Source organism: Myotis brandtii, unplaced genomic scaffold (assembly GCF_000412655.1).
Source record: "Myotis brandtii unplaced genomic scaffold, ASM41265v1 scaffold266, whole genome shotgun sequence".
In the NCBI taxonomy this organism is placed as follows: domain Eukaryota; kingdom Metazoa; phylum Chordata; class Mammalia; order Chiroptera; family Vespertilionidae; genus Myotis; species Myotis brandtii.
Window position 1 is genome coordinate 6,298,905 of NW_005360124.1, and position 26,256 is coordinate 6,325,160.

Here is a 26,256-nt window from a genome sequence, read left to right on the forward strand (position 1 = left end):
CGTCCCCGATTGGCCGCGCCGTAACAGGCCCTGCTCTGATTGGTCCGCTTAATGAGGCTTGCATCCCCATTGGTCGCGCTCAGTAGCCGGGGCCGGAAACCGTAGCTCCCCCTTGGGTTTACTGTTTCAGCCTTTCTTTGATCCATGCAAGGCGTGCAGGAGATTGCACCAGCCTGCCGGCTCCCAAGGGCCCCCGCCGGAGGATCGGGGGCGGGGGCGAGGGGAAGGACGCGCGTTCACGCTTCTGCGCCTTGAATCAGACCGGTTCCAGTCCTCCGACTCTGATCCCAGACTCTCTCTCTTGCCCGCAGGAGGAGGTGCGGAGCAAATCTCATCCCCTCCTCCCATGCAACCATCTCTCCTCCACCAGCCCCTGGGACTGATGCATTTGTTTCGCAACCAGCAGTCATTCATTCCCCAAACTTTTCTATGCATCCTCACGGCGCCAGATACTCCAGTGGAGAAGCAGGGCTCCTAAGGATAGAACTGTAGAGTAAAGAATTGGCCCAGAGTGGGTGGGTGAGGTTCTTTGCACATACATTGGAGTCCCAAATTCCTGCAGGATTAAAGGATGGAGGTAGCTAAGGATTCTGGGAAGATCCCTGGCCTGGGAAACCTGGATGCCCCCCAACCCCCACCCACCCAGGCAAGTCCTTAAAAGTTGCTGATTCTTCATTTCCTTTTGTGAAACCAGCGAGCGGGAACCTGGCAGTAGCTCTCAGGTTCTCCAGCGCTGACAAGCTGTGAGTTTAGAAACGTGAGGAGATATTAACAGGAACGCGATACTCGTGTGGGGAGCTGCCGCCCAAGCCAGGGAGAGGCCCAGAGCCAGGCTGGGCGCAGGGCCAGCCATGCTCAAACGGTTCTACAATAGAGTCCTGCTCGAATTCTTGTGGAGAGCCACATGGGGTTCTGAAACAGGGAGGCTCTCTCTCCTGCAAGAAAGAAGTTTCTCTGAAGTCTGGAATTTCATCATTTTTAAAAGTGTGAACTGGGAGTTCTACTCCACAATTTAACCTACTTTCTTTTCATATAAAAACATTTTCCCAAATCTTTGAGCAAAATTGATGTGCCACGAGTACACACAGTGCCTGCCTTGGGGCTTTCTGTAACACTAGCCAGGCTGTCAACTATCCCTTTCAGAAGGCTTGTAAACTGACAGGGTTTTGGCTTCTGCTTGCTTTCGGTGGTATGTGGTAGACAGGATGGGGCTGGGAGCAGAGGTACTGCTTTGGGTTTGGGAGTTGGAGGGCAAAGTTTCTCAGAAAGAGCTGAAATGAACAAGGTCAGTGCCTTCCTCAGCACCTTCACTTAGCAAGTTGCAAAGTTTCATGAGAAGTCTTAAATAAAATTCAACTGAGTAAATGTGAAGATTTAATTGATTTTTTAAAAGCAATTCATGAATCTGGGCAGCAGCATCCCATCTAGCAACTGGAAGTATGTGCTTGGAGGTGTACAAAGTGGAAGGTTTAGGAAGATGGATGGGGCAAAGGAACTATTAACAATAACAAAAGTGTGGGTTATTTTTAGACTAGGTATGTATTGTTTTGGGAAAGGAAATGGTGAGGGTTTTTTCTCATACCCATTGCCTCTTCTTTCTATGGGGGGATCAAAGAGGGCCCATGTGACAGATTATTGGTGCTTGACCAGAAAATTTCATATTGATTAATTAAGAGCACATTTCTGGGAAAGGTTGAAACTGCAATTTGATCAGTTTGGTGAATGGGCTTTTACCAAAAGTGACACCATTTTGAACCTGTGGTTTTCTCTTTAATCTCAGTCCATAAACTCAAGTGTGTAAAAATTGTCACCTATCAATGATTTTTATATAATGACTTAGCTAGTAAGTAGGCGCCTAATCTCTAATCCAGCAATTTTCAACCTGTTTCATCTCATGGCACACATAAACTAATTACTAAAATTATTTGTTGCTGATCTGACAAAAAAAATAGGTGTAATTTTGATTGACTTACAAAAAAAATAGTAATAGTAATTACCTACCCTTTTTTTCAAAGCGATTTTTTTTTTAAAAAATCAGGTGTCTTTACTTGTATATAAGGATTTCTGGTTCCAAAGGTAACCAATCATACACAACGTTATTATGTCATATGACCAATAAGGTACAGCTCTACTATATAGCCTACATATTTATGGTTCAAGACAGGACATTTACACCAACGGCTATTGTTGTATTGGTTGTTGTCCTTTTTTTATTCAACAATCTAAGGGGAAAGAAGTCAGTGCCCCTGACTAAATGGTCAGGTATTGCATGTTTTAAAACATGCACACCAGTTGAAAATCACTGCTGGGAGTTGGGTAGTTAGCCTCTCTCATTTCTAGAATCCCTAACCCCAGGAATTTACAGTTTCATGGTGTGGAAAGGGAAGCACACAGCCATTTGGTTCTCGGTCCTCAGCAAATTTGGCTGAGTTGTCTCTCCTGTCCAGGTTTACTAGTATGTGGCTACTTCAGTTGACTAGTACTTCTATGTTCCACAAGGAACACAGGCAATTTGGGTGGGGTGGGGGTAGCTATCATCCCATTTGCTAAGACATGCCTGCAACCATTCCTCCCAGGGTATTGCACTTTCCTAGATGATGTTACAAGGAAATAAGGCACACAGACCCTCTTCCCAGAGACCCACTGGCCTTTCTCTCTTTCTTCCTCCCTGCCCAAGGAAATCTCTTTTTCATCCTAGGAAGAATTCATCTATGTTTCTTCCTCACACTCTGTCCACAAACATCTTAAGCCAGGGCCACAAACCGCAGTGCCTCCAGGGCTATTCAGGGATAAAAAGGTGATGGTAGGACTCAGGTGAACTAGTGCATGCCCATTTGCGGTGGAGTTGCACAAACCCACCACATGTTTGTGTTTCACCTTCCATGGAATACTCATCACCAGGAAGTGGCTGCCCAGCCAGGCTCCACATTTCCCAGCTTCCCTTGCATCTAGGTGAGTCACATGACTGGGCCCCACCAATGGAAGGGAGCAGAGGCTGTCACTTTCAGACCAAGGTGGTTGAGAAACAGTGTGCTTCTCCACTTGCTTTTTCCCATTCCACAGGCTGAAATCAAAGTTCCACGTCCCTCGGGGACTGGTGGCATCACAGGAAGGAAGGAGGCCCTGTCTATGAACCACCTGCTCTGGACACATAAGGGAGAAATTGACTAACTTTGCCTCATGCCACTAAAATCTGAGGAGCTGTTTGTTCCAGCTGCCGATGTTATCCCAATTAATCCACCATTCTAAATGCAACAGCTGCAGCTCAAATCCAGCTGGTTGTTGCCAGATGGGCAAACAAGGTTGCTCGAGTTATCTTCACATTTTTAAAAGAAAAACAGGAAACCAGATTTTTGTGTGAGGCTTCCCACTTCTTAAACATCTACACATTTAAATTTCAGAAGACACTGTACAGATCAGTATTATGAGGGACAAAGTTAGCTTCTCTACAGAGTGATTCAGCAAGCGGGCCACCAGCCCTCCTCAGGACTATTTTATAGTGTTCTGCTCTGCATTCCACAAGGAAGACAGTCAACCACCTGCTTAAACAAGAAAACAGGGAAACAGGAAAACACAGAAATGTAATTTAATCTCAAACGATTCAGTCACCTTTGTTTATTTTGCAGTGCAGGTGTATAAAGACAGCCCAGGGAACCCTTGCATTTCAGGAGAGTTCCTCCCTTCTTTGTAAATTCTCATTTAGCGGGTTAAAAAGAACTTCTCTATGAGATGTATATTTTGTCAATTTTCACAAGTATTTTTATTGAGCCCTTACTATATATGGAAAGTGCAGGTCTCTGCTGCCATTCCCAGTCAGATCGTCTATCCTGCTCGGAGGAGAATGAGGAGAGGGCAACTCTGAGCGCGGCAGGAACCTGTTTTGAATAAGGGAAGATAATTTCTGCTGCCCTTTGTAGCTAAAGATCCCTTTCCCAGCCCTGGCCAGCGTGGCTCAGTAGGTTGGAGCATCATCCTGTACATCAAAAGGTTTGATCCCCAGTCAGGGCATGTGTGGGAGGCAACAGATCCTCTCTCTCTCTCTCTCTCTCTTTCCCCCCCAGATCACTTTTAAAAAATATATCCTTTTTTCTTATAATTCTTTATTCCCAGAGAAAATGAGGAATGGGGCAAGGAAGTAGCTCCCTCAAAAGCCAAAATCCAGTTACACTTTTCATACTGACCCCAACAAACAGGAAAAGCTATTTGTCCTATTCACTTGCTATCTCCGTTTATTCCCCCACCCAGCTTTTCTTTATTTTTTAAATTGTGATAAACTATATATAATAAAATTTATCATGTGAGCCATTTTCAAGGATACTGTTCAATGATAATACATTCACACTGTTGTGCAACCAATCACCACCATCCATCTCCAGAACTTTCTCATCTTCCCAGACTGAAACTCTGTCTGTACCTATCCTATATAATAAAAGGCTAATATGCAAATCAACTGAACAGCAGAACAACCGGTCGCTATGATGCACACTGACCACTAAAGGGCAGATGCTCGATGCAGGAGCTGCCCCCTGGAGGTCAGTGTGCTCCCACAGGGGGAGCGCCGGTCAGCCAGAAGCCAGGCTCACAGCTGGCCAGAGCAGTGGCGGTGGCAGGAGCCTCTCCCGCCTCCGGCAGTGCTAAAGATGTTCAGCTGATGGCTTAGGCCCACTCCCTGAAGGCTCCCAGACTGCAAGAGCCTGTAGGCCGGGCTGAGGCCCCCACCCCAAGGCCATGAATTTTGTGCACCAGGCCTCTAGTCTATACATATAAAAGGCTAAGTGTTCATCCAACCAGTAGCTATGATGCGCAGTGACCACCAGGGGGAAGACGCTCAATGCAGGAGCTGCCATGACACGGCACCATGGCCCTAGCTGGTTTGGCTCAGTGGATAGAGCATCGGCCTGCGGGCTAAAGGGTCTCAAGTTCGATTCCGGTCAAGGCACATGCCCGGGTTGCGAGCTCGATCCCCAGTGCGGGGCATGCAGGAGGCAGCCGATCAATGATTCTCTCTCATCATTGATGTTTCTATCTCTATCCCTCTCCCTTCCTCTCTAAAATCAATAAAAATATATATTTTTTAAAAATGGCATCACGGATCTGGTGCCAACAAACCAACACTTGGCTTCCCCCAAGTGGAACACAGGCCCCACCACCACCCCAAAGTAACACCCCACTAAATCACAGCCAACGCTGCCAAGACCCCAATGGCGCAAAATGCGGCCCACAACCCAGCCAGCTTGGAAACAGTCGCTGTGGTCACATAGTAATGCCCAGCTTCCTCTCTCTAGTGACTAGCCTCCTTGGAGTTTCTTCAACCCAGGAACCTGACTTGCTTTATAGCAAGGTACAAACATTTTACAGTTTAACCAAATGTTTGTGAAGCATTTTCACGTGCCTCATCTCACTTGATCCTCACAGAGGTCCTGAAGTAGGTAGATAGGAGACCCAGTAGAATCCTATTTTCTTTTCATTAGCCAGAAAATGGAGATTTAGAAAGTTTAGAAACTTCACCCAACTGAAAATAAGTAAGAAATGGTGGAACTTGAAAATGACTTTAGGTTTTCTTACTGCACAGAATATAGTCAAACACTGCTGCAGTTAAATATTTTACCCTTTGTTCTCCCTGCATGATCTACAATAATAATCTGCTTCGTGTTGATTCTTACTGCTGTGTTGCTGACAATTACCTGAAAGAGAAGTCGGGGTGCTTCACTGGGCTGGAAAAAGTTTAGCTACATCAGAAATCATGTCTAATTAAGCAAGTTTATTCCTATATCTATAAAAGGCTAAGTTGACTCACGCATGCATGATACATATAAAGCTCTCACAGGCGCCAATCGCACACGTGTGTTTCGTTCTGTCATTGTCAATCATGAATTTGGTTGATACTTCTATTATAGAGAAAGGGCGAATAGCTATATTAAAATATTTCTTCTAATTAATTTCCTTTCAATGTGCACGAATCTGTGCACCAGGTCACTAGTTTAAAATGATGACTCATGGGCCCACAAGACCCTACCTGACCTGGTCCTTAGTCACCTCTTAGCTAAGCCCTTGACTTGTCCAACCTCCAAACTGCCCCTTCAGTCCCAGGACCCTCTCAAGCTCCTTCCCTCCCCAGCATTCTCTCCCTCTGGCCTCCCCAAAGCTCTGTCCAATCCTCGGTCCGCAGTTTAGACACCACCTCCTGACCACCTTTATCAAAAGTCCCCCCAGCCAATCCTCCAGTTCTTCTTCATCATATTTTCTAGGTAATTTCTCTCATAACTTTCCAGTCTCTGAAATACTGGTGTACTTCTTCATTTTCCACTGTAAAATGCACCTTCCGTGGGAGCTGAGACTATGCCGGCATAGTGTGTGCTTGACATTTTGGGAGTGAATGTACAGGACAGGAAGAAGGAAGGAGAGGACAGTGCTGACAGTTTTTGTTGCTGTGAGAAAGAAATTGTGGGTATCTATTATTTCTCCAGAATTTTCTATAGTGAACATCAAAAACGTAATAATCATCTTTGTAAAAGTTGGTTATTTTAAGAGTGGGGTGAGGGTAGGTATAAACCACCAAGAAACTCTGGTGAGCTTGTGGGAGGCCCATCCTCTCACAAGGCGTTTCTGCGGAGGCCGAATGGCTGTTGCTGCCTCCAGTACTAACATGTCACCATGTAATTAGAATTCTAGGTCAGTGTTTTCACTGTCGAGTGAGGCTGCATAGGGAGATCACTGAATCACTCACTTCTATCCAATCGACACCGGATTCATTCACACTTTTCTGACTTTGCACAACTATCCAAATGTCACAGCAGGCCTTGGCAAGTTGCAGGTTGTTGAAGGTGTGTTTTGTGGGAGAAGAAGAGGTGGTTAGAAGAGCAGGACTGGGCAGTAGTCTATATTTGTTTCTCAAACTCACAGAGCTGGAAGGAATCTTGAAATGTCATCTAGAATCATTTACCCACAGATTCTGAGAGGCAACCTCTCTCAGCATTGTCCTGGGGCAGAGGGAAGGAAAATTATATTCTCCTATAAATCAGCCCAAAGCTATTCCCAGATGAGTACATAGGGTCTGGGGTGGAGGCTTGCAGAACTGGGGAATGATGAAAGAATCATCATCATCTTTATGCTGATACCATCTATCCCTCTAACTTGTAATGCCAAAACACCTCTTAGGTAGCATCGAATGACTTGGTGCCCAGGCTGGCCCCACGAGTCTCAAACCTCTAGAGTGAAATAAACTTTCTTGGGTAACTAAAGATAATTAATGAACCCTAACCAGTATCGTGAGGATGTGGAGCTCAGGTGTCAAAAAACTCTGTATGCATTCTGCATTCTAAGGTTATCGTTGAAAGAAAATGACCAAGTGTGCTTATGCAAAATAAAGTGAAAAGCACCTACTTTCTTTCAAACAACATGGGATTATTTCATATATCCAAATAGGGTATCTTCAGTGTGACTTACTTATGTTTTTGGGTGTTTGTTATCAAATTCAAATCGCAGATCTCAGAATTTTGGGAGCTCCTTCACTTTCTGATGAGGAAGGTGGCCCATGGAGGTAAAGTGATGGTGCCGGCTGGGCCAGTTCTGCCACCTGCGGCTCCACAGGTATGTTATCTCCTGCGCCTTGCTGGTAAGCTGGTACTTGTTTTCCCATTCAGAGAAGGAAAACCTGGAACCCAGATCAAGGACTTGTCTAAGGTCACCAAGAATGTCTAAGGTCAATCAAACCAAGGAGATTTGGGTTGAAACCAAACCGTTGCATTTCTAGTCCAGAGAATATAACTGTCTAATACACACTTCCCTGCTTTTTAAAAGACTTAAAGATGCCCATAAAGTCTATTTAAGAAGAGAGCAGGCTCAGAGAAATACAAGCTGAACCCAAGCAATAGATGAGATCTGGAAAGTGAAGGGTGTGAGCAGAGGAAGAGCTGCACAGGCAGGGACGTGCCTGCCCCGCCCTGTCGCCTCAGGTGCTGCCAGGCCCTTGTAAAACCCTGCACCTCTCCAAAGAGCGGGCCAGGGCTTCAGAGAGTGTTTGGTGAAGTTTTACTGGGGAGGCTCCCCTAGTCTCCCAGCCCCAGAGTTTATACATGGTATCTTAGGTGGCCCGGATTAAGATTTTCCATTTTTCTCTGTAGATGAATGGCCCCATTTCATCCCAAGCTACTTCTCACCTCTTTTCACCTGCTTATCACCAAGCTAGCTGTTGCCATTGTCCTGATCTTCAGCCTTTCTGTGATTGCTGAGTGCCATCAGGACAGTTTAACCATCCTGGGAAGTATGGCTCAGAGGAGATGCTTGCTAACCAGTTTGCAAGCTACATTTTGAGATGTGTTTATACAGAAGACCCAACGGTTGGGAGATTCTTTCTTCTGCCCTATTTTTTAAACTCAGCATCTTTTGCTGGAAAAACATCTGATACTTTGCTTTGCATTTCAAAGGAACAAAGCAAGCGAATTTTTCAGAGGGACTTAGCCCTTTCAAGAGATACCACATTATTCTCCTTCCTCACAACACAGACAAGATATTTCCTGAATGAAGTACAGAAACTCTAGTGTATTTTGCTTAAGAACAATAGTCACAGTTCTGTTAGAAGTTCCCAGGCTGTTAAAAGGATCTTGCATGGCTACATTGGGGGAACTCAGACCTACAGAGAGAATTTTTCCAAGAGTCTTCCATAATAGCAACTCAAACCACCCTTCAAATGGCAGAACTCCACTCCTGGCTACTTATCCCTTCTACCTTTGGCCCCTTCACCCTGTGGTAAACATCAGCTAGTGACAACATCCAGTCTTTAAAACAAAACACTCCATGGGCAATGACAGTGGCGGCTCGGGGGTTCTGCCTGCTGGCCACAATTAATTGCTTTATGAGAATTATCCCCTGATCCAAGGTTGTTCATCAAAAATCCTCCCCAGGAGTTCAAAACATTGTACTGAGCCTGGCAGGCATGGCTCAGTGGTTGAGCATTGACTTAAGAACCGGAAGGTCAGGGTTCAATTCCTGGTCAGGGCACGTGCCCAGGTTAAGGGCTCGATCCCCAGTAGGGGGCGTGCAGGAGGCAGCCGGTCAACAGTTCTCTCTCATCATTGATATTTCTATCTCTCTCTCCCTCTCCCTTCCTCTTTCTGAAGTCAATAAAAATATAGCCCATGTACCTTGACCGGGAATCAAACCCTGACCTCCTGGTTCAGAGGTCCACACTCAACCACTGAGCCACACCAGTGGGGTGAGCATCAGTACTTTACAAGGTAGATTGGAAAGGGTCACTGGAGGCCAAGTCCAGGTTACATTTCCCATTCCTCTTCCCCCACCAAATGGAATTGACTTACCAGGCAATGGTGGGCCTGTTGTGCCCCACCCTGCAACAGAGTCAGAGAAGGCTCTGGTGAATTTGCTATAGAAATAGCACGAGACTAGAAGAAAGATTGCATGCTGTCTGGGAGCAGGCAGGATCCAAAAAAAGAACCAGAGGGAGGAGGTTGGGCCTGCATAAAGACCATTTGCCAATCTCACCAGCCAGAATAAGCCACTTCTTCATCCTGGGGGAAAGAAAGGCCTCTGAAGAGAATGAAAGCTTAGTCCCCCGAAGCTCTGAGAAGGTACTCATCTATATGGAATTAGGCAGACGCATGAAGGGCTGGGAAAGTATCTTTCCCCGTCTCCCCAGTATTTTGATTTCTTAACACATAGGGCTCAGCACTGCACAGATACAGCTGTTCTTCCTGAGAAAGAATGCTGAACACCCTGCCGTCAACACAATTCCTTTGTGATTCTCTGGAGGTTAGCCATGGGACCCTGAAGGTTCTGAGATGAGTCTGAATAGAGCACTGATGACATTTATTTGAGGCTCTCCCAACGCCTTGGCTTAAAACTCCCTCCACAATCTGTTTTCCATCAGACCTTTCCCCAGGTAGGACATTCAGAGAGGTCACTGGAGATTATGCAATGAACTCAAATGAAGGCATAAAACGACTCCAAATACTAAATGCCAGCAATATTAAAAATGCCCAGATTTGAACTGTATGAAATGCCTCCCATTATTAAATTCTTAGGGAGGAATTAAAGCTTATATATATATTTCTTCTAGAAGGTTGAGCTCTAAAGAAATTATTTTTGCTTCAATTTTTTTTTCAGTCCAGGGTCAGCCAGAGGGGCCTCCTTCAGGGATTGGTGGTGGAGTCTGACTCTTCCCGCAGCTGCTTGGCGCCATGGTCTCCAGATGTCACTCCTTTGGACAGCTGTCTGGAGTCCATGACTTGTAAACTTAAATCATCTGGGAGAAACGCACTCTCACGGGACCCTGCCCTGGCCGGTGGATGTCCACGGCTGGCCGAGGCCTGTGTGGTGCCACAGATGTTTTCCTTAGAAGCTCCTAATCCGGGAAACCCACCTGGAAGAGGCACCTCTTCCCCAGGTGGAGGTAAGACTTCCCCAGCTCCAGCAAGCACCTTGTCTCTTCAGCCCTGAAGAAATGAAGCTGTTTTAACTTCTCTTAGAGTTCCTCCTGAAGGAGGCCCGGTCTGGCAAGGCCCGGGATGGGAAGAGCAGCCTGCAGGACCCACGCAGCAACACAAGCTACTGCAGACACGAAGGCCAGCGACCTGCAAGGCCAAGGCTTTCTAACCCCAGGCCTAGGGCATTGCACTTTCCTGGAGGGAGACCAGGGACATGACAGGCAACTTGGAGAAGTAATCAGGTGGAGAGGCATCTTTTCATTGTAGAGGATTATGGGTTTCAAGCTGACCAAACATGGAAAAACCCTAAGTGATTATAATCTCTGTAAATCGTGAAGATTTAACTCAGGTTAGTGCAAAGTTCAATCCCAGTCCTGTTTAAAAAAGGAAATACTTGAAAAGCCTGGCCAAGTCACAGACAATTGAAAGTCTTAGGCCTGAAGCTTTAGTTTAACCTGAAGTTGAAGGTCTCAAAGTGTCATCCCCTAGTAAAAGATTCAGGGAAAATCTCCTGTCACTGAGAGAAAAAACAGAAGCTTTGTCTTGCCAATTGTATTTAAAATGTAGGCTTAAAGACTTGGACTTCATTCTAAAAGATATGATTTCTGCAAAAAGTTATTTAAAGATTCAAATATTTAACTTTTAAAAACAAAAATGAGAAGTCCACAAAACTTTTTGAGGCATTAGCCAATTTAAACATGTAGTTATTATATTAACTAGATTGGAGATGAGAGCAACTTGAGAAAATGGTGTGAGCCCAAGTGTCCATAAAGACCAGGAAATCAAGAAAAACATGTTTCACAGACTCACATTTGCTCTCCTGGCCACTCATCACAAAACAGCCAGCAGTTCACTTGACTGGAAGCCTGGCTTGTCCCAGGGTATGACTGACAGGTCCATGGTCGAAAGAGAACACCTTTGACCCCTTATGCTTTCAAATCTTGGAATAACGTATGAAAGTGTCTCCTACCTGCTATACAATGAGGCACTCAATTCTTAAGAAAGATTTAGGTGAAGTTTGACTTTGGTATAAAGAAAACAGAGGTGTTTAGGAAACGGGTTTTAGTGTTGTTATTTTTTTAATTGAAATTATTTGATATACAACATTGTGCAATGGCATACAACATGTTGATTTGATACATTTATATATTGCAATATGATTGCCACTGTAGCATTAGTACCTTTATCACATCACCTCCTTATTTCTGTTTAGTGGTTGAAATAATTAAGATCTAGTCTCAGCAAGTTTGATGATTATCACACACTGTTGTCTATATTCACTATACCATGCATTAGCTCTGTGACTTATTTACTACTTGTTGCAAGTTTGTACCCTTAAGCATCTCTCCTATTCTCGCCACCTGATTTTAGTGTTTTCAAAGCCTACTCAGATGTTATCATTTTGGATACTGACCTGGGATTATCTAGTTTTAAGATTTGTGAAGTGTTTTTTTTTTTTGTTTGTTTGTTTTTAGATAAAGGCCTCCTCCACATTTCAAGGACTTCGATGACTTTCTTTCTAAGACATTAAGTAAACCAACTAATCCTCACTGGTCTCTCAATAACAAAGTTAATGATTATTTAATCTATAGGAGGTCTCCTTATCTACTTGGTTGGTGTGTTTGTAATTCACCAACTGGTTGAAAAGTTACAAACTGTCCTAAGAGAGCACGGGCATTAGGTCAAGCCCTTTCAACCACTTAGTACATTATGTGCCTGTGAACAGCCACAAGTGGCTGCCTCGTCACAGCCTTGTCATGGAACATTTGTCTTCTTGCTTTTTAACTCTGACCAAATTATATTTTAGAGTTCTGCAGATGTGTCAATTTGAAAACACAGGCTTTTAGTGTAAGGAAAGGATTTTAAAATAAATTGCCTTAAGACTTGAGAGTTAAAGAGCTCAAGAAAGCTGGGCTTTGGATGTAATGTACAGATGGAGAACGTCTTTCAGCCACAAAATAACAGAGCAAGCGTGGGAAAGACTTGCACAGCAGTTTTGTCAGGGATAAACGGAGCAAGTAAATGTTTGAAGCACTCTGGCCAGTGTTTTCAAACCACAGGACATGACCCATTAGTGGATTGTGAAACCTACTTAGTGGACTGCAAACAGAATTTTCTTTAAAGGAATGAAATAGAACAGAGAGTAGAGTGAATCAGTACAAGTACAGTAAGAATGGTTTGATGACATTTTACACTTATTATATGTAAGCACAAGGAAGGAGTGGGCCAGGACAATTACCTTTTACTTTGTATAAGATATAATTTTATTGTCGTTGTGGTTAAAAAAAAAAGTTAAACATACTATGCAGTGACACCTCAGGGGTACAAAGCTTGGGAGAGGAGGTTATATATTAACTCATTTTCATTCAGATATTAGGACAGACACATTTTAAAAATTAAATGGACACGGAATATATGGAATAACATATATTTATCTTTCCCAAGTTTTCGGTGAAGAGGAATTTAGAAAGTTGTCACCCATAAAAACATCCTTATTTTTTAAAAAATCAAACAGCCTAGAAGTAAATGTATTAAATATGAAAAGCCCCTTTCCTTCCTCATCTCACAATCCTATGGCCTTCATCAGAGGAAACTGTCAACAGCCTGATATGTGTTATTATGGACTATTTTCTACGTGCACAGACACATGAATGCTATGTGTATGTAAAAAGGTTTTAATCATATAAATCTGAACAGGAGTGTGTGATATCATTATGAAACTTGTTTTTCATATCAGCATGTCTTACAAATATTTCACGTCCATACCTTAGAGCTACTGTTTTGTCTGCTGCAGAGTATTGCATGGTAGGACTTAGTATGTACTAATCCAACAGATTCCACACTTTTGTTGTTTCTAATTTTTATTTTCTTAAAAAAATGCTTCAATATACATTTCTATACCTGACTCTTAGGACACTGTGTGAATATTTCTTTGGGCTTGATGCTTAGAATCAGAGTTGTTAATCAGAGGCTAAACACACTTCATTTATTTTAAAGAAATATTTTTATTGGTTTATAGAGAGAGAGGAAGGGAGAGAGAGAGATAGAAACATCAAAGAAATATTTTTATTGGTTTATGGAGAGAGAGGAAGGGAGATGAGAATCATTGATCGGCTGCCTCCTGCATGCCCCCTACTGGGGATCGAGCCCACAACCTGGGCATGTGTCCTTGACTGGAATTGAACCTTAGACCTTTCAGTCCGCAGGCTGACATCCACTGAGCCAAACCAACTAGGGCTAAACCCACTTTAAATATTGATGTACACTGCCAAATTGTCCACCCAAAAACTGTATCCATTTATACTTCCCTCAACAATGACGGAGTGCTCATTTCCTCACATTATCTCCAGCACTAGCAATTACCAATCCTTAAAATCTGCTGTTTCAAATGGATTGAAAAATAGCATCTCATTTGAATTTTCCTGATTGCTTATGGAGTTAAATGTTTTTATATATTGTTTATAGGTCTTCCTTTTTATAAAAATACTAGAGGCCCTATGAAAGAAATTCGTGCAAGCATAGGCCTTCACAGCCCCAGCTGCCTCACAGCCCTGCCCCCTGCCAGCACCTGCCTTGGCCTGGCGCTGCCTGTGCGTCTGCCGCCACACACCCCAGTTCCTTGGTTCCACAGAACTCCCCCCCGCATCAATCGCCCCGCAGAGGGTGGCCTGGGTCTCTCTCTTTGGGGCAATCATGGAGCCCCCCAATTGATCACCTCACTGGCCAGTGGCCTGGGCCTCCCTCTGCAGGGCGATCGTGGGGTGATGGCGGGGCCCCCCTGACCAATCGCATCGCACCCACCTTGGCTGGCCTGGTGCCAGTGGGTGTCATAGGGTGGTTGGATGGTGGTTCTGCTGTTCCACCGTTTGGTCGATTTGCATATTACGCTTTTATTATTACAGATTTTTATATCCCTTGTTTGTTTTGCAGGTGCATTTTATATTAAGAATCTTTAACCTTGTTATATTTCACATATTTCCCCAATCTTTTGCCTCTTATTTATATTTGTGTACAGATCACATTTTTAAAATGTATTCAAAACTATCAGTCTTGGGGGGGATGAGGACACATTTGTAATTCCTTAACTAATAAAGAATTTAAAGATAAAAAAAAACTATCAGTCTTTTTTTCCCCATGGATATTGGGTTTTGTGTCTTGCTTAGGGAGGTCTTCACCCCACATTTATTTTTTCTGATATTTTCATCTAGTTATTTTTACATTTCCATGTTTAATTCACTGGGATTTTATTTCTTGTTCATGGTATGAAAGAATAAAATTTTTTCCAGTCAATAATCTCAACATAATTTACTGAATGGTTCAATCCTTCCCTCCATATTTGTAATGCTGTCTTTCAAATATTGAATTCTCATACATATACACTGCTCTGTTCTTGGATGCTCTGTTCTGTGCTTTAAAACCAATTTTTTTTGTTAATCCTCATCGAAAGGTATTTTTCCATTAATTTTTAGAGAGTGGAAGGGAGGGAGGAGAGACAGAGAGAGAGAGAGAAATATCAATGTGAGCGAGACACATCGATTAGCTGCATCCTGTACATGTCCCTACCAGGATTAAGCCTGAAACCAAGGTATGTGCCCTTGACCAGAATCAGACCCTGGACCGTTTAGTCCCCAGGCCAACGCTCTATCCACTGAGCCAAACCAGCCAGGGCTGTTTATGCCTTGAACCTATTGATTATTCCCGTGCCAATACCACACTATTTAATTTACCCTGGCCCTGTGGACTGCTTTGACATCTATTCAAAATTTATGTTGTGCTCTATGTCTTCCAGATGAACTTCGCTTTAAGAAACCTTGCTATGACTGTATGAAATTGCTTTGAATTTCTAACTCGGTAGAACTACTATATTATGTTGGGTTTTCTCATAGAGAAACATGCATGCCACTCCATTATTTATATCCTTCAGTATAAATGTTTATTCATATAGGCCTTACATTTCTTGTTAACTATATTTCTAGATAAATGGGAGTTTTTGATATTGGAGCTGGTGTTATGCTGCCTCCTTACTAAGCTTTCTCATTAGTTGTAATAACATGCCAGTAGATCCATCATGGGTTTTTTTTGTCCAAAAAACTTCTTTTAAAATATTTTTTTTATTGATAGAGATGAAGGGAGAGGGATAGAGAGATATAAACATCGATGAGAGAGGAACATCATCGATTGGCTGCTTCCTGCATGCCCCTTACTAGGGATCAGCCCGAAACCCAGAGAGGAGAAGTGGAAGTGTGTAAATCCCACTTACAAAACAATGTTCCTCAGGAGAGAGAGTGTGGCATAATTGATCTCCATATTTCTTTAAATTCATCTGCCACATTGAAGCTAACGATCTAAAATGCAAACCCGAACATGTTATTTCCATTCTTTAATCCTGTGGATTAGCTCACGTCTTGAGAGAACCAGCTCCGTGCAACAGGGATTGTAAGGCTTGCTCACTCTCTCCACTGTTTACTTTAGTACCACTTGCCACTGACAGATGACGCTCCATTTATTCTAAACTACTTGTAGGTGTGGTTTCCCAAACATACCACTCTCACACCATGGCTCTGTACCTGTGCTTATGCTGTTCCCTGTACCTGAAATATCCTTTCCCTTCATCACGTTTACCAGTTTCCAACAAATCTTTTAAGACTTAGCTTAGGTATTTTTTTTTTTAATCTTCGAATGGACTCTGGATCTCAGGGTTCCCCATTTTTTTAATGCTGGAGGCTGATTCTTTAGATGACCTTTCTTGGTCCCACAGCTCTCTCTCCTTCCTCAAACACTGGCTAAATTCCCTAAGTACTCTCTTCATAGAATGTAACATGCTGTATTAAGACATCTGCTTGTGTGTCTTCCCCTCTCACTCTATTGTTAAAGGGCCAAGACTACATCTTGTTCTTGTTCATTGTTGTATTCCTATAACACTCAATTCATAATTATAAACTACATGGCATTGTAGTAGCTCTTCTGATAACCATCAGGCAGAACCTTCTGACACTCTAGCTTTTCTCAGATCTTCCTTCTCAAGTCAATCTGTTTTAACTAAGGACTTACTACACACGTTTTACCAGGGAGGCATAATTTAGTTCAGAGACCTGTGTTCATATACTCCTTTAAGAAGTCCTCCCCAGCCGGGGAATGTACAGGCAGATAGCCCCATTCTTGCTCTTCTAATGCTTCTAATGGCTTTTCTCTTAATGTCTTCCTCAAGCCCTTCTTCTCTTAAAAAGGAAATAGGATGACAAAGTTATTAAGAGCATGGATTCTGGTCCAGAACCAAGCTCTACAACTTATTTCAGCCCTGTAATTTTGGGCAATGCACCTCATTTACAGAATGGACATCATAATAATTCCCTACCATAGGGTTGCCATAATCCATAAACCTGGTTAAGTACTTCTTAAGTGTATGCTGCTCTGGATATTATGAATTAGGATGAGTCAATGGCTTTTGGCCATGCAATTTATAATGTTTCCACATTTAACCAAATGGTAAAACGATTCCATTTATTCACTCCCATCCCTTTCTAGTTCCCTTACCCTGCTTTGCTAATTTTTTTCTCACTCCGTAGAGGACTAGTTCCATAGGACAAAGGCTTTGTTTTGTTCATTGCTAAAAACAGTAATAGTATTGTATATACTTGTTGAGTGAATGGTGCAAAGTAGCAATAGGAAATATACACCAAAAGGTTCATTATACTGAAAAGAATAGATACATCTTTCTCTAATGGCTTCCAGTTCCATATTTAAAACACCATATGCCATAATGAAAACATAAGAAATTTATTAAAATTTTAAGGCAAATACATAATTTCAACAGATTTAGACCTATGTCAGGCGTGATAGAGTATGAATGCTTTCTTGAAATTCAAAATCAGATCCAAGGGTATCACTTTCAGAATGTTCTAATACATTGAATTTACTTTTAGTTCTCTTGGATGAAACAGTCACTATTCTACTTTCTTTCTTGACAGAAATGTGATTTTTCAAAGACTCACTTTTAATTGGTTCATTAACCAAAGAGCTATCATGCTCCATTCCTTTGCTTTTCCAGTTTACAGATGAGTCAGAGCGGGAATGTAGGTCCTTTCCGTGTTTTTTCTTAGCAGAGTGTTTTTTGGTATATTCACCTGTTTTGGTTATTTTCTCTGAAGAAGATCTGCTATTTCTAGACAACTCGTCTTTTCTTTGACTTCCAGGTCCAGAAATCCCATCTGCTGAAGGAGAACATGTTCTACCAACAAATCCCTCCAGAGACTCCTGCCGCTGCTCAGTGGCTTTGACTCCCAGGTTGTCTTTGGAAGTTTCTAAGTCCTCCTGAGTAGGAACTTGGACTTGCAAGGAGTCGAGAGGCAAAGGAATTGTAGCATCACTCGTAATTTTCTGAAACTGGAGGGGGAAAAAGAAAAGACCGAAATTCAGTAATGAACAAAGCCAACCATTAAAAAGCAGAGTCCTAAATGTCGTTAGTCTCTGATTTTATTAATGGATCATTTAGAAGATTTTGGAACCAGTTCTTTTTTTTCTAATTATATCTTGCCAAGTGATTCCCAACTTAACTTTGCTGTATCCAAGGCTATGTCCACTATGTTTTCAGATTCTTGTTTTTGGGGTAACCACCCATTTCCCTTTCCCTCATTAGAAATACTAAAACTCTATTCCCTAAGAAAATTAATTTCTTTTCTATTTTGCAGCCACATATAAGCAGTATCCAGTATGTGACGAGACTGTGTTCTCAAGTAGTCAGTCCCCACAACCAGTCTGAGACCAGCTGAGACGGGAGACGGGGGCTCCAAGTAGGGGGCTCCATGTAAGGTAGAGGAAAAGCAGACAGGTTTTTCCCTGTTCCCATAAGTGGGTGATTAACTGTAATATATTGTCTACTAGTTATATCTGGCTCACTTATTTTAAATAATTATCTGTATCAGTACTTGTACCTTCATTAGTGTTCCTTCATTGTAAGCTGACTGCATACAAATAGAAACCTAGATGAAATATGAATAGAATAGATATTTATACAATTTAAAATTTAGAATATATTCTCTAATGTTTCATTTCTTTCACTGAAGATAGTTTAAGTCATAAATCTTCAAAAGAACTTTCAGTTTTCTTATATATAACAATATATGATGAAATGGGCACAAATTTACTAATCTCAGATTTAGAAAGGACCCCAATGAGGCTTCTAGCTCCCAAGCATGTGAACTAAGACAGATTACTGTTATTTTCTCTGACTTGGTAACTCCCTTTTTGCTAAGCACTCTTATTCTGTCCACTTACTTGGATATTTTGCATTTGTCCTAGGGCATTCTGCTTTGATTCTGTTTTTTCTTCTTCAAGTGCCTTCTTTTCTTCTTTAGGTGGGCCAGTGAGAGTGGAATGCAGCTGGGGACGACCTAGTAAATGAAAATCTGACGGATCTATACCAGCTACTGAGGCAAGCTGCCCAAGCCTGGGCAAAAGGAGGAAAAGGCAAGGGTTACTATAGTCACATAAAAGCAGCTTAGATTCCCCCATACCTGTACTTATGAAACACTTCTCCAATCTTAAAAGCCAATATCCTACTCCAGATTATAAGCCTCTATCTTTCCCAAGTTCTTAGACCTCGCGATATTCATGCTCTGGGATTACAAAGATCATACAATCCTTTAAGTTTCTCTCTCTCTTCAACAATGTGCTAACCCCTATTTGATTTTATTTCCTTACCTATTACCACTCCACTTTAAACACTGTCTCACTAATAGCTTCAGCACCTACCATGTACCTAGTCCTCATCTCTCACCTCTCTTCCCACACTTAAAAAACAATCTTTTCCCAGGGTCATGGTTTTATTTTTATTTATTTTTATTGAATTTATTGGGGGTGACACTGGTTAACAAAATTATATAGGTTTCAGGTGCACAATTCCACAACACATCATCTGTACACTGTACTGTGTGTTCACCAACCCAAGTCAAGTCTCCTTCCATCACCATCTTCCCACACTTCTTTACCACCTTTCTTCCCTACAGTTTCCAAGAATGTGTGTGTTCCTTCCTTCCCAACACCAACCCATACACCCACAAACATTACTCCATCAATTATCAACCTCTCATTCTCTCTTTTGGCATCGTCTTTCAGTAAAAATCACACCCAGGTGAGAACCACTGATCTATATATGCCCTGCTGATTAGTTATAATTTTTATGTGTAGGACAAAAATAAATTTAACTTTATTTAACAAGCAAAATGAATAAAAGGTAGGGAAACTCCTATGCCTTCTGGAGTATTTCCCAATTCAAATTACCTTTAATTTAGTCTTTACCCAAAACTATACTTACTAATTATTTTATTTACAGGTTAGTCTTTTATAATGGGCTCTTCTGCTCTACCAAAGCAGGTTCACCATTTTGCATTTCTTTTAAAATGTAATTCCTCATTTAAAAAAATTAAGTACACTACCTATAATTATGCACTAAATATGAACATGGAAGTGATGAAAACTGCCAAAGTTCCTTAGCAAAAACTACCATTATAGTTGCAAAAAGCTGAATGCCATGGAGAGAAATTAACTAACCCAGCATCTTTAAGGAGATCCAAGAAAGCATGGAACTTCTGAAAAGAATTCTCAATGCTGCCCAAAACACCTTCATCATCCAGGATCATGTTTGTCAATGACTGTGCATGCAGGGCTTCAGACAAAGAAAAATTTATATTTCTTAACTGGGCATTTTCATGTTCAAGCTATAAAAGAAGATTGAAAATATCTGACATGATTTTCTCTGTAATCAAAAGAAAAGTTTTTAAATATTTAAAATTGCAATAAATTTGTAATTAATCTAACTCTCCACCAACAGAAGACAATTATCAAAACCCAGAGCCACTCAACAGAGTTTCTTATATAACACTTAGGTAGTATATAAGTAAAACAATTATCACCCAGCCAGTGAGGCTCAGTGGTTGAGCGTTGACCCATGAACCAGGAGGTCACAGTTCAATTCCCAGTCAGGGCACATGCCTGGGTTTCAGGCTTGAGCCCCAGAAGGGGGTGTGCAGGAGGCAGCCGATCAATGATTTGCTCTCATCATTGATGTTTTTATCACTCTCTCTCTCTGAAATCAATAAAAATATATTTTAAAAAACACACAAAAAAATTATTGTTTTATTAATGATTTTTCAAAGATCACATTTTTAACTGGTTAAATTCACAATGGATCCTCATTTTACATTAGAGAATTAGCTGCTTAAGGGTTCCCTTAAATTAGAAAATAAAATACAGAGTCAAATTTGACAAGGAATATAACTCTGTTGAATGTTAAAGATTAATTTTAATGAGAAAAACATTAATTGTGCAAGTTTAAAAGTCCTAAGCCATACCCAATTTATTAACTGTATGATCACCAATATTCTCCTTGGCTTCTTAAAATATTTACTCCCTTGCACGCCTCTCCCTCATCATCTGTTCATTTAAAACCACATGTAAGCCCAATTCCAGTATCTCTTGGACTGCTTTGTTCATGATCCATCTTTGCCTTATACAAGCAGGTGCTCAATATTGATTGAATAAGTGTCTTCCAATCAAATGTATGCGCTTTAAGAGATTCCTCCCTAAACTCACCTTATAATAACATATATTTATATGGAACTTTTCATAGCTTATGCCCTGCGTTCATGCACATTAGCCTAATTGTAATTCTCATAATACATATTTTTCTTTTATTGTATTCTTAGCATTTTCCAATATCTTATACTTATTTATTTAAATGATTCACTTTCCTAATTCACTGTCAGTAAACAATCTTAACATGTTACTGTTAAGACTGTTTTATGTAACTGTATACATAGTGTAAGCACAATAAGTGCTTTCTTGAATCAAAATATCATGAACAAAAAATAAGCTAAAGTTATATAAAAGCACACACACAAAAAACACCTAAGATTTTTACATTTTTTAAAACATGCTTTTTGGAATATAGTTCACATAACCAATAACTATAAGTAAATACAAAAGTTCATGTGGTACAACCAAGTTGTAATATATTACAGTTTTAAAGTTTACAAATAGTCTGTGCGCATGGCTTAAAATCAAATAAAAATAAAACCCAAAAACTCTGCAAAGTAGAAGAAAACACTTATTTACCTCACTAACTCGTTTGTCGGCCTTGAGTCTTATTACTCTTTCCTCCTTTAACTGCTTTAGGCACTCCTCCAGTTTTCCCTAGTGTGAGGAAAGAGAGGAAATATCATAAGCTATTCACAGTGTGACATCCAAGTCTTTCCAGCTATAGATCTCACCAAGGATTTAGAGGCAGAGCCACAAGTGAACTCAGATTTCAGCATTATATCCACTACTTTTAATGTCATACCATGATAGTGAATTACCGAAATACATCAAATTAGCATGTTCAAGATTTATTTAGCTTCTACTCTTTCCAAAATAGATTTGTGGCAGCTCACCATAAAAGGCATATACATCTATAATATAGTAAGTCAGAAATAAAAATTCCTCTATTATTTACAGAATGTTCTCAATATTTAAAACTGACTTCATAGAGATTCTAACCTTGGACACATTCAATAACTCTAGGCCTCAATTAAAAAAGAAGCTAATAAAAAAACCTAATCACATGATAGAAGTCAGAATGGTGGCTACCTTTGGGGAAGGAGGATATATTGACTAGAGAAGTTGAGCAAGGGAACCTTTTGAAAAGCTGTAAATATTTTTATCTTGATGGGAGTCATGTGAATGTATACGTTTGTAAAAATTCACTGAGCTTGTAATTATGATTTAAGCACTTTGCTGCATGTATGTTAAACCTCAATAATTTTTTCTTTTTACAAAAACATCCGAACAAACCACACCACAATTAGAGACAGTAGACTAAAATACTCCATTCGTAACCAGTTCTAAACAGCTTATCAAAGTTCAATTACATGAAACAGTTTCTCCCTCTAGTGGAGGGAATTAGAACATAATGTTAAATTTCTATGAAAAAGTGTCCTCTCCTCCTACAAAGTAATTCATATTCTTTAAAATATGGGCGCTGACCCATGTTTCTCAGTGGTTAGAACATCGGCCTATGCACCAAAGGGTCTCAAGTTCAATTCCTGATCAAGGATATGATAAGGTTCTGGAGTAATTTTCTTCCTGTCATCTGCTCTCCTTCCTCCCCGCTATTCATTGGCTAGTTGAAATTTTTTTGGAATAAAGCTCCCATCAGGCTGTGTATCAAATTTTATCCTCAAGTTTATTCCATTTAACATTGAATCAATCATTTTTTTAGTGGGACACAAAATATTCCATTGAGGGAGTTTACTGCTCCACGTTAATCACTCTTTTATGGTTAAATACTTAAGTTCTTCACAAATTTCCAATATTATAAGACAAAATAGTTATTTTTATGGACGGTGGCTCTTTTCATATTTAGCATACACTTTTTTAAATTATTATTATTTTTTTTATTAATCCTCATCCAAGGATGTTTTTCCATTGATTTTTAGGGAGAGTGGAAGAGAGAGGAAAAGACAGAGAAACATCGATGTGAGAAAAACACATCGATTGGTTGCCTCCTGCACAAGCCCCGACCAGAGCTCAGGCTAGGGAGAAGCCTGCAACCAAGGTATGTGCCCTTGACCGGAATTGAACCCAGGACCCTTTGGTCCGCAGGCCAACGCTCTATCCACTGAGCCAAACCAGGTAGGGGTAGCATAATTTTAATGAAATAAATCTATGAGTTTGAGATTAAAGCAACTGAACATTTTTAAGGCTCTGAGGTACAGATCTCCAAATTGCTTTCCAAAAGACTTCTAAGATTTTCTACTGCTAATGGCAAGGTATCACTTAGTTATATAACCTTGGACAAATTAAATAACTCTAGGCCTCAATTTAATCATCTATAAAATGGAGATAAGTTCTCATATCATAGAGTTCTTACAAGAATTACATGAGTGGGCACATATGTAAAACTTAGAAGAGTGCTTGGTTCATAGTTATTTCAATTAATGCTAAATGATGAACATATAAATGCAAACAGTAGCAAAGGGCTTAAAATAAAGTACAGTTGACCCCTGAACAACTCAGGTTTGAATTGCATGGGTCCACCTAATGTGAATTTTTAAAATTGACATGCACAGTTCAAACCTAAGTTGTTCAAGGGCCAACTGGTGGTTGGGAATCCGTGTAACACTGTGGAGGGCCAACTTAAGTTATATCTGACTATTCGACTGTGCAAGTGATAGGCACCCCATCCCCACGTTGTTTAAGGGTCAACTGTAGTCTCATTCCACGCACACATCCAGCTCTGTAGAGGCAACCATTTCTTTAAGCAGGTTTTTAATTGCAAAATATATGAATACTGAAAAGAGCCCAGAACAAAACTGTCAGTGTGACAAATAAGATTACTTATCTAACTACCATTCAAGTCTATAAGTTAAACTTGCCCCCATTACAAAAACCCCCCACGTTCTCTCCCCATCAGAAGCCCCTCTTCTCCTGGAGTTTTGCTTTCAAATTATTCTTCTAATGGTAAGTGCGCTGTCATAGCAACCGGTCAACAGGTCGTTTAGTCAACCGATTGTAATGGTCACTTAGGCTTTTATATATATAGATATATATGATATATTTCTATTGATTTCATTTCCCAACAATCATTTCCTTTACATTCATACATACCTAACAAAATAGTTTAGTTTTATCAATTTCTAGCTTTATGTGAAAAGAATCATAGTGTATGCAGTTTTTTGCATCTTATTTAATTCACTCAACATTGTTTTTAAAAATTCATCCACACTGGCGCTGGCCGGGTAGCTCAGCTGGTTAGAGTGTTACCCCAATATGCCAACATTGTGGGTTTGATCCCTGGCCAGGGCACATACAAGAATCAACCAATGAATGCATAAATGGGTGGAACAACAAATGGATGTTTCTCTCTCCCTCTCTCTTGCCCTTCCTCTAAATCAATAAATAAATTTAATTTTAAAAAGTGTTTTAAAAAATTTCATCCACACTGTTGCCTGTAGCTCTAGTTCATTCAGTTTTATTGCTTTGTAGTTTTCCCACTCTATGAATATACACAATTTACTTAATTTTTAACTCTGAATGGACATCTGGGAGCTGGAAGAGTTCTCATGCATCTTGAATCAGTTATTCCCATTCCCTCGTTACAGTTTCTAACCTTCTTGGTCTTCCCTAACGTCTATAATCGCTTTTCTAAATACAATCTTCTAGTCACCCGGTGGGAAATGAATACAACACATCTAAAATGACAATGAATGGGGATTAGACGCTCAGGGTCTTGTCTTACTCTGCAACTTAGACTAAACCATTTCAGTGCTACAATTTGTAGGTGCTCATTTACAAGATGAAAGGGGTAATTTTACATGAATGACAGATTCCTCACACTCGAACACTTCATAATTTTCTAAGTACTTATCTTAAAATTTCTCTATATTATTGTCTTTAGTTTTAACTTAAAAAAATAAAAATCTGGCTTTCTTTTTTGAAAACCAAATAGTTGCTTCCATAGTCCTAAATGGATAACTAGTTCTAAATCTTCGAAGTTTTATACTAAAAGAAAATCATGTTAAATAATTAAAAAGAAAATTAAATGTGGCCCAGCTGGCATGGCTCAGTGGTTGAGCATTGATCTAGGAACCTGGAGACCGTGGTTCAATTCCCAGTCAGGGCACATGCGTGGGTTTCAGGCTCAATCCCAGTTCAGGGCTTGCAGGAGGCAGCCAATTAGTGATTCTCTCTCATCATTGATGTTTCTCTCTCTCCCTCTCCCTTCCTCTCCGAAATCAATAAAAACATGTTAAAAAAATTTAAATGTGGAGTTTGTAGCACAAAAAGACAAGGTCCCCCTAAATACTATTTCCCTTATTTATTACAAATTACCAACTCTGCATTAAAGTTGAAATAAAATACAGTATATATGAGATGCAAAAATTTGTCATACAAATCAATTATTTTTTTTATCCATACAAGCGGAAGTAAGATGTCAGGTTTATTAGTCAATATAATGTAGTACAGTATATATGAGATGCAAATATCTGTCATACAATTCAATTATTTTTTTTTTATCCATACAAGCAGAAGTAAGATGTCAGGTTTATTAGTCAATATAATGTAGAATTTTTTATTTTAGGAAAGGGGAATATCAACATCAAAACTTTTGTTTTCAACTCTACTTTTGCTAGAAATTAAGTCACATTTTCCTTTTATAGAAAAAGTTCAGCTAGAACAGTCAATTTCCTGATCTGTAAAATAAGAGCACTGAATCAGCTGACTACATTCATTCCATTTCTTGAATGTTTATCTTATGATCATTCAGGTTCTCCCTAAATCTAATATATTCTACGGTTCTAAGGAAAGGGGAATATATTAGTGATAGCATGTTTTGATTTTTGTTTCTTAGAGTTTAAACGTCCATCTTTTACCTTGGTCTAAGTGAAGGCACTACTCAAGGGGACACAATGCAGATGGGAAGGGAAAACAGAAGCCTCACGCAAGCTGTCCTACTCTCCTCTCTATTTTGAAAGTGGTAACTTTGTACCTGCAATGCTTCTTGTTTTAAACTTGTTTTCTCAGGTTCTTCTTGAACACTTTCTGAAGAATCATCAACCTCTTCGATTTCTGAGGAGGAAGGACTCTCTACTGTCACAGTCACGGGAAAATCTAATTGCTTGAAGAAAGAAGACAGGAAGTATAAGAGATAAGATAAACCAGCTACCCAATATTAAAAGACACTTAACAAAAGTGATCTGAATTATCAGTTATTATTTATAAATATTTTTCACTGCTCCTTAGTGTAAAACAAGCAATGATAAGGTGAAATGACAGG

At 40.4% G+C, this 26,256-nt stretch overlaps 1 protein-coding gene across 1 annotated transcript in view; it reads right to left on the reverse strand.

Annotated features, from left to right (window-relative positions):
* Positions 1 to 17,198: 17,198 nt before the first annotated feature.
* Positions 17,199 to 26,256, reverse strand: part of CEP78 (centrosomal protein 78kDa) — a gene marked incomplete at its 5' end in the record, with an annotated part of 29,898 nt that continues 20,840 nt past the window's right edge. Inside the window, 6 exons of the mRNA XM_014541225.1 lie at positions 17,199 to 17,825; positions 18,374 to 18,421; positions 18,717 to 18,888; positions 19,992 to 20,158; positions 21,555 to 21,632; positions 25,969 to 26,097. Coding sequence (XP_014396711.1) covers positions 17,265 to 17,825; positions 18,374 to 18,421; positions 18,717 to 18,888; positions 19,992 to 20,158; positions 21,555 to 21,632; positions 25,969 to 26,097 — 1,155 coding nt within the window. The remainder of the gene's footprint in view (positions 17,826 to 18,373; positions 18,422 to 18,716; positions 18,889 to 19,991; positions 20,159 to 21,554; positions 21,633 to 25,968; positions 26,098 to 26,256) is intronic.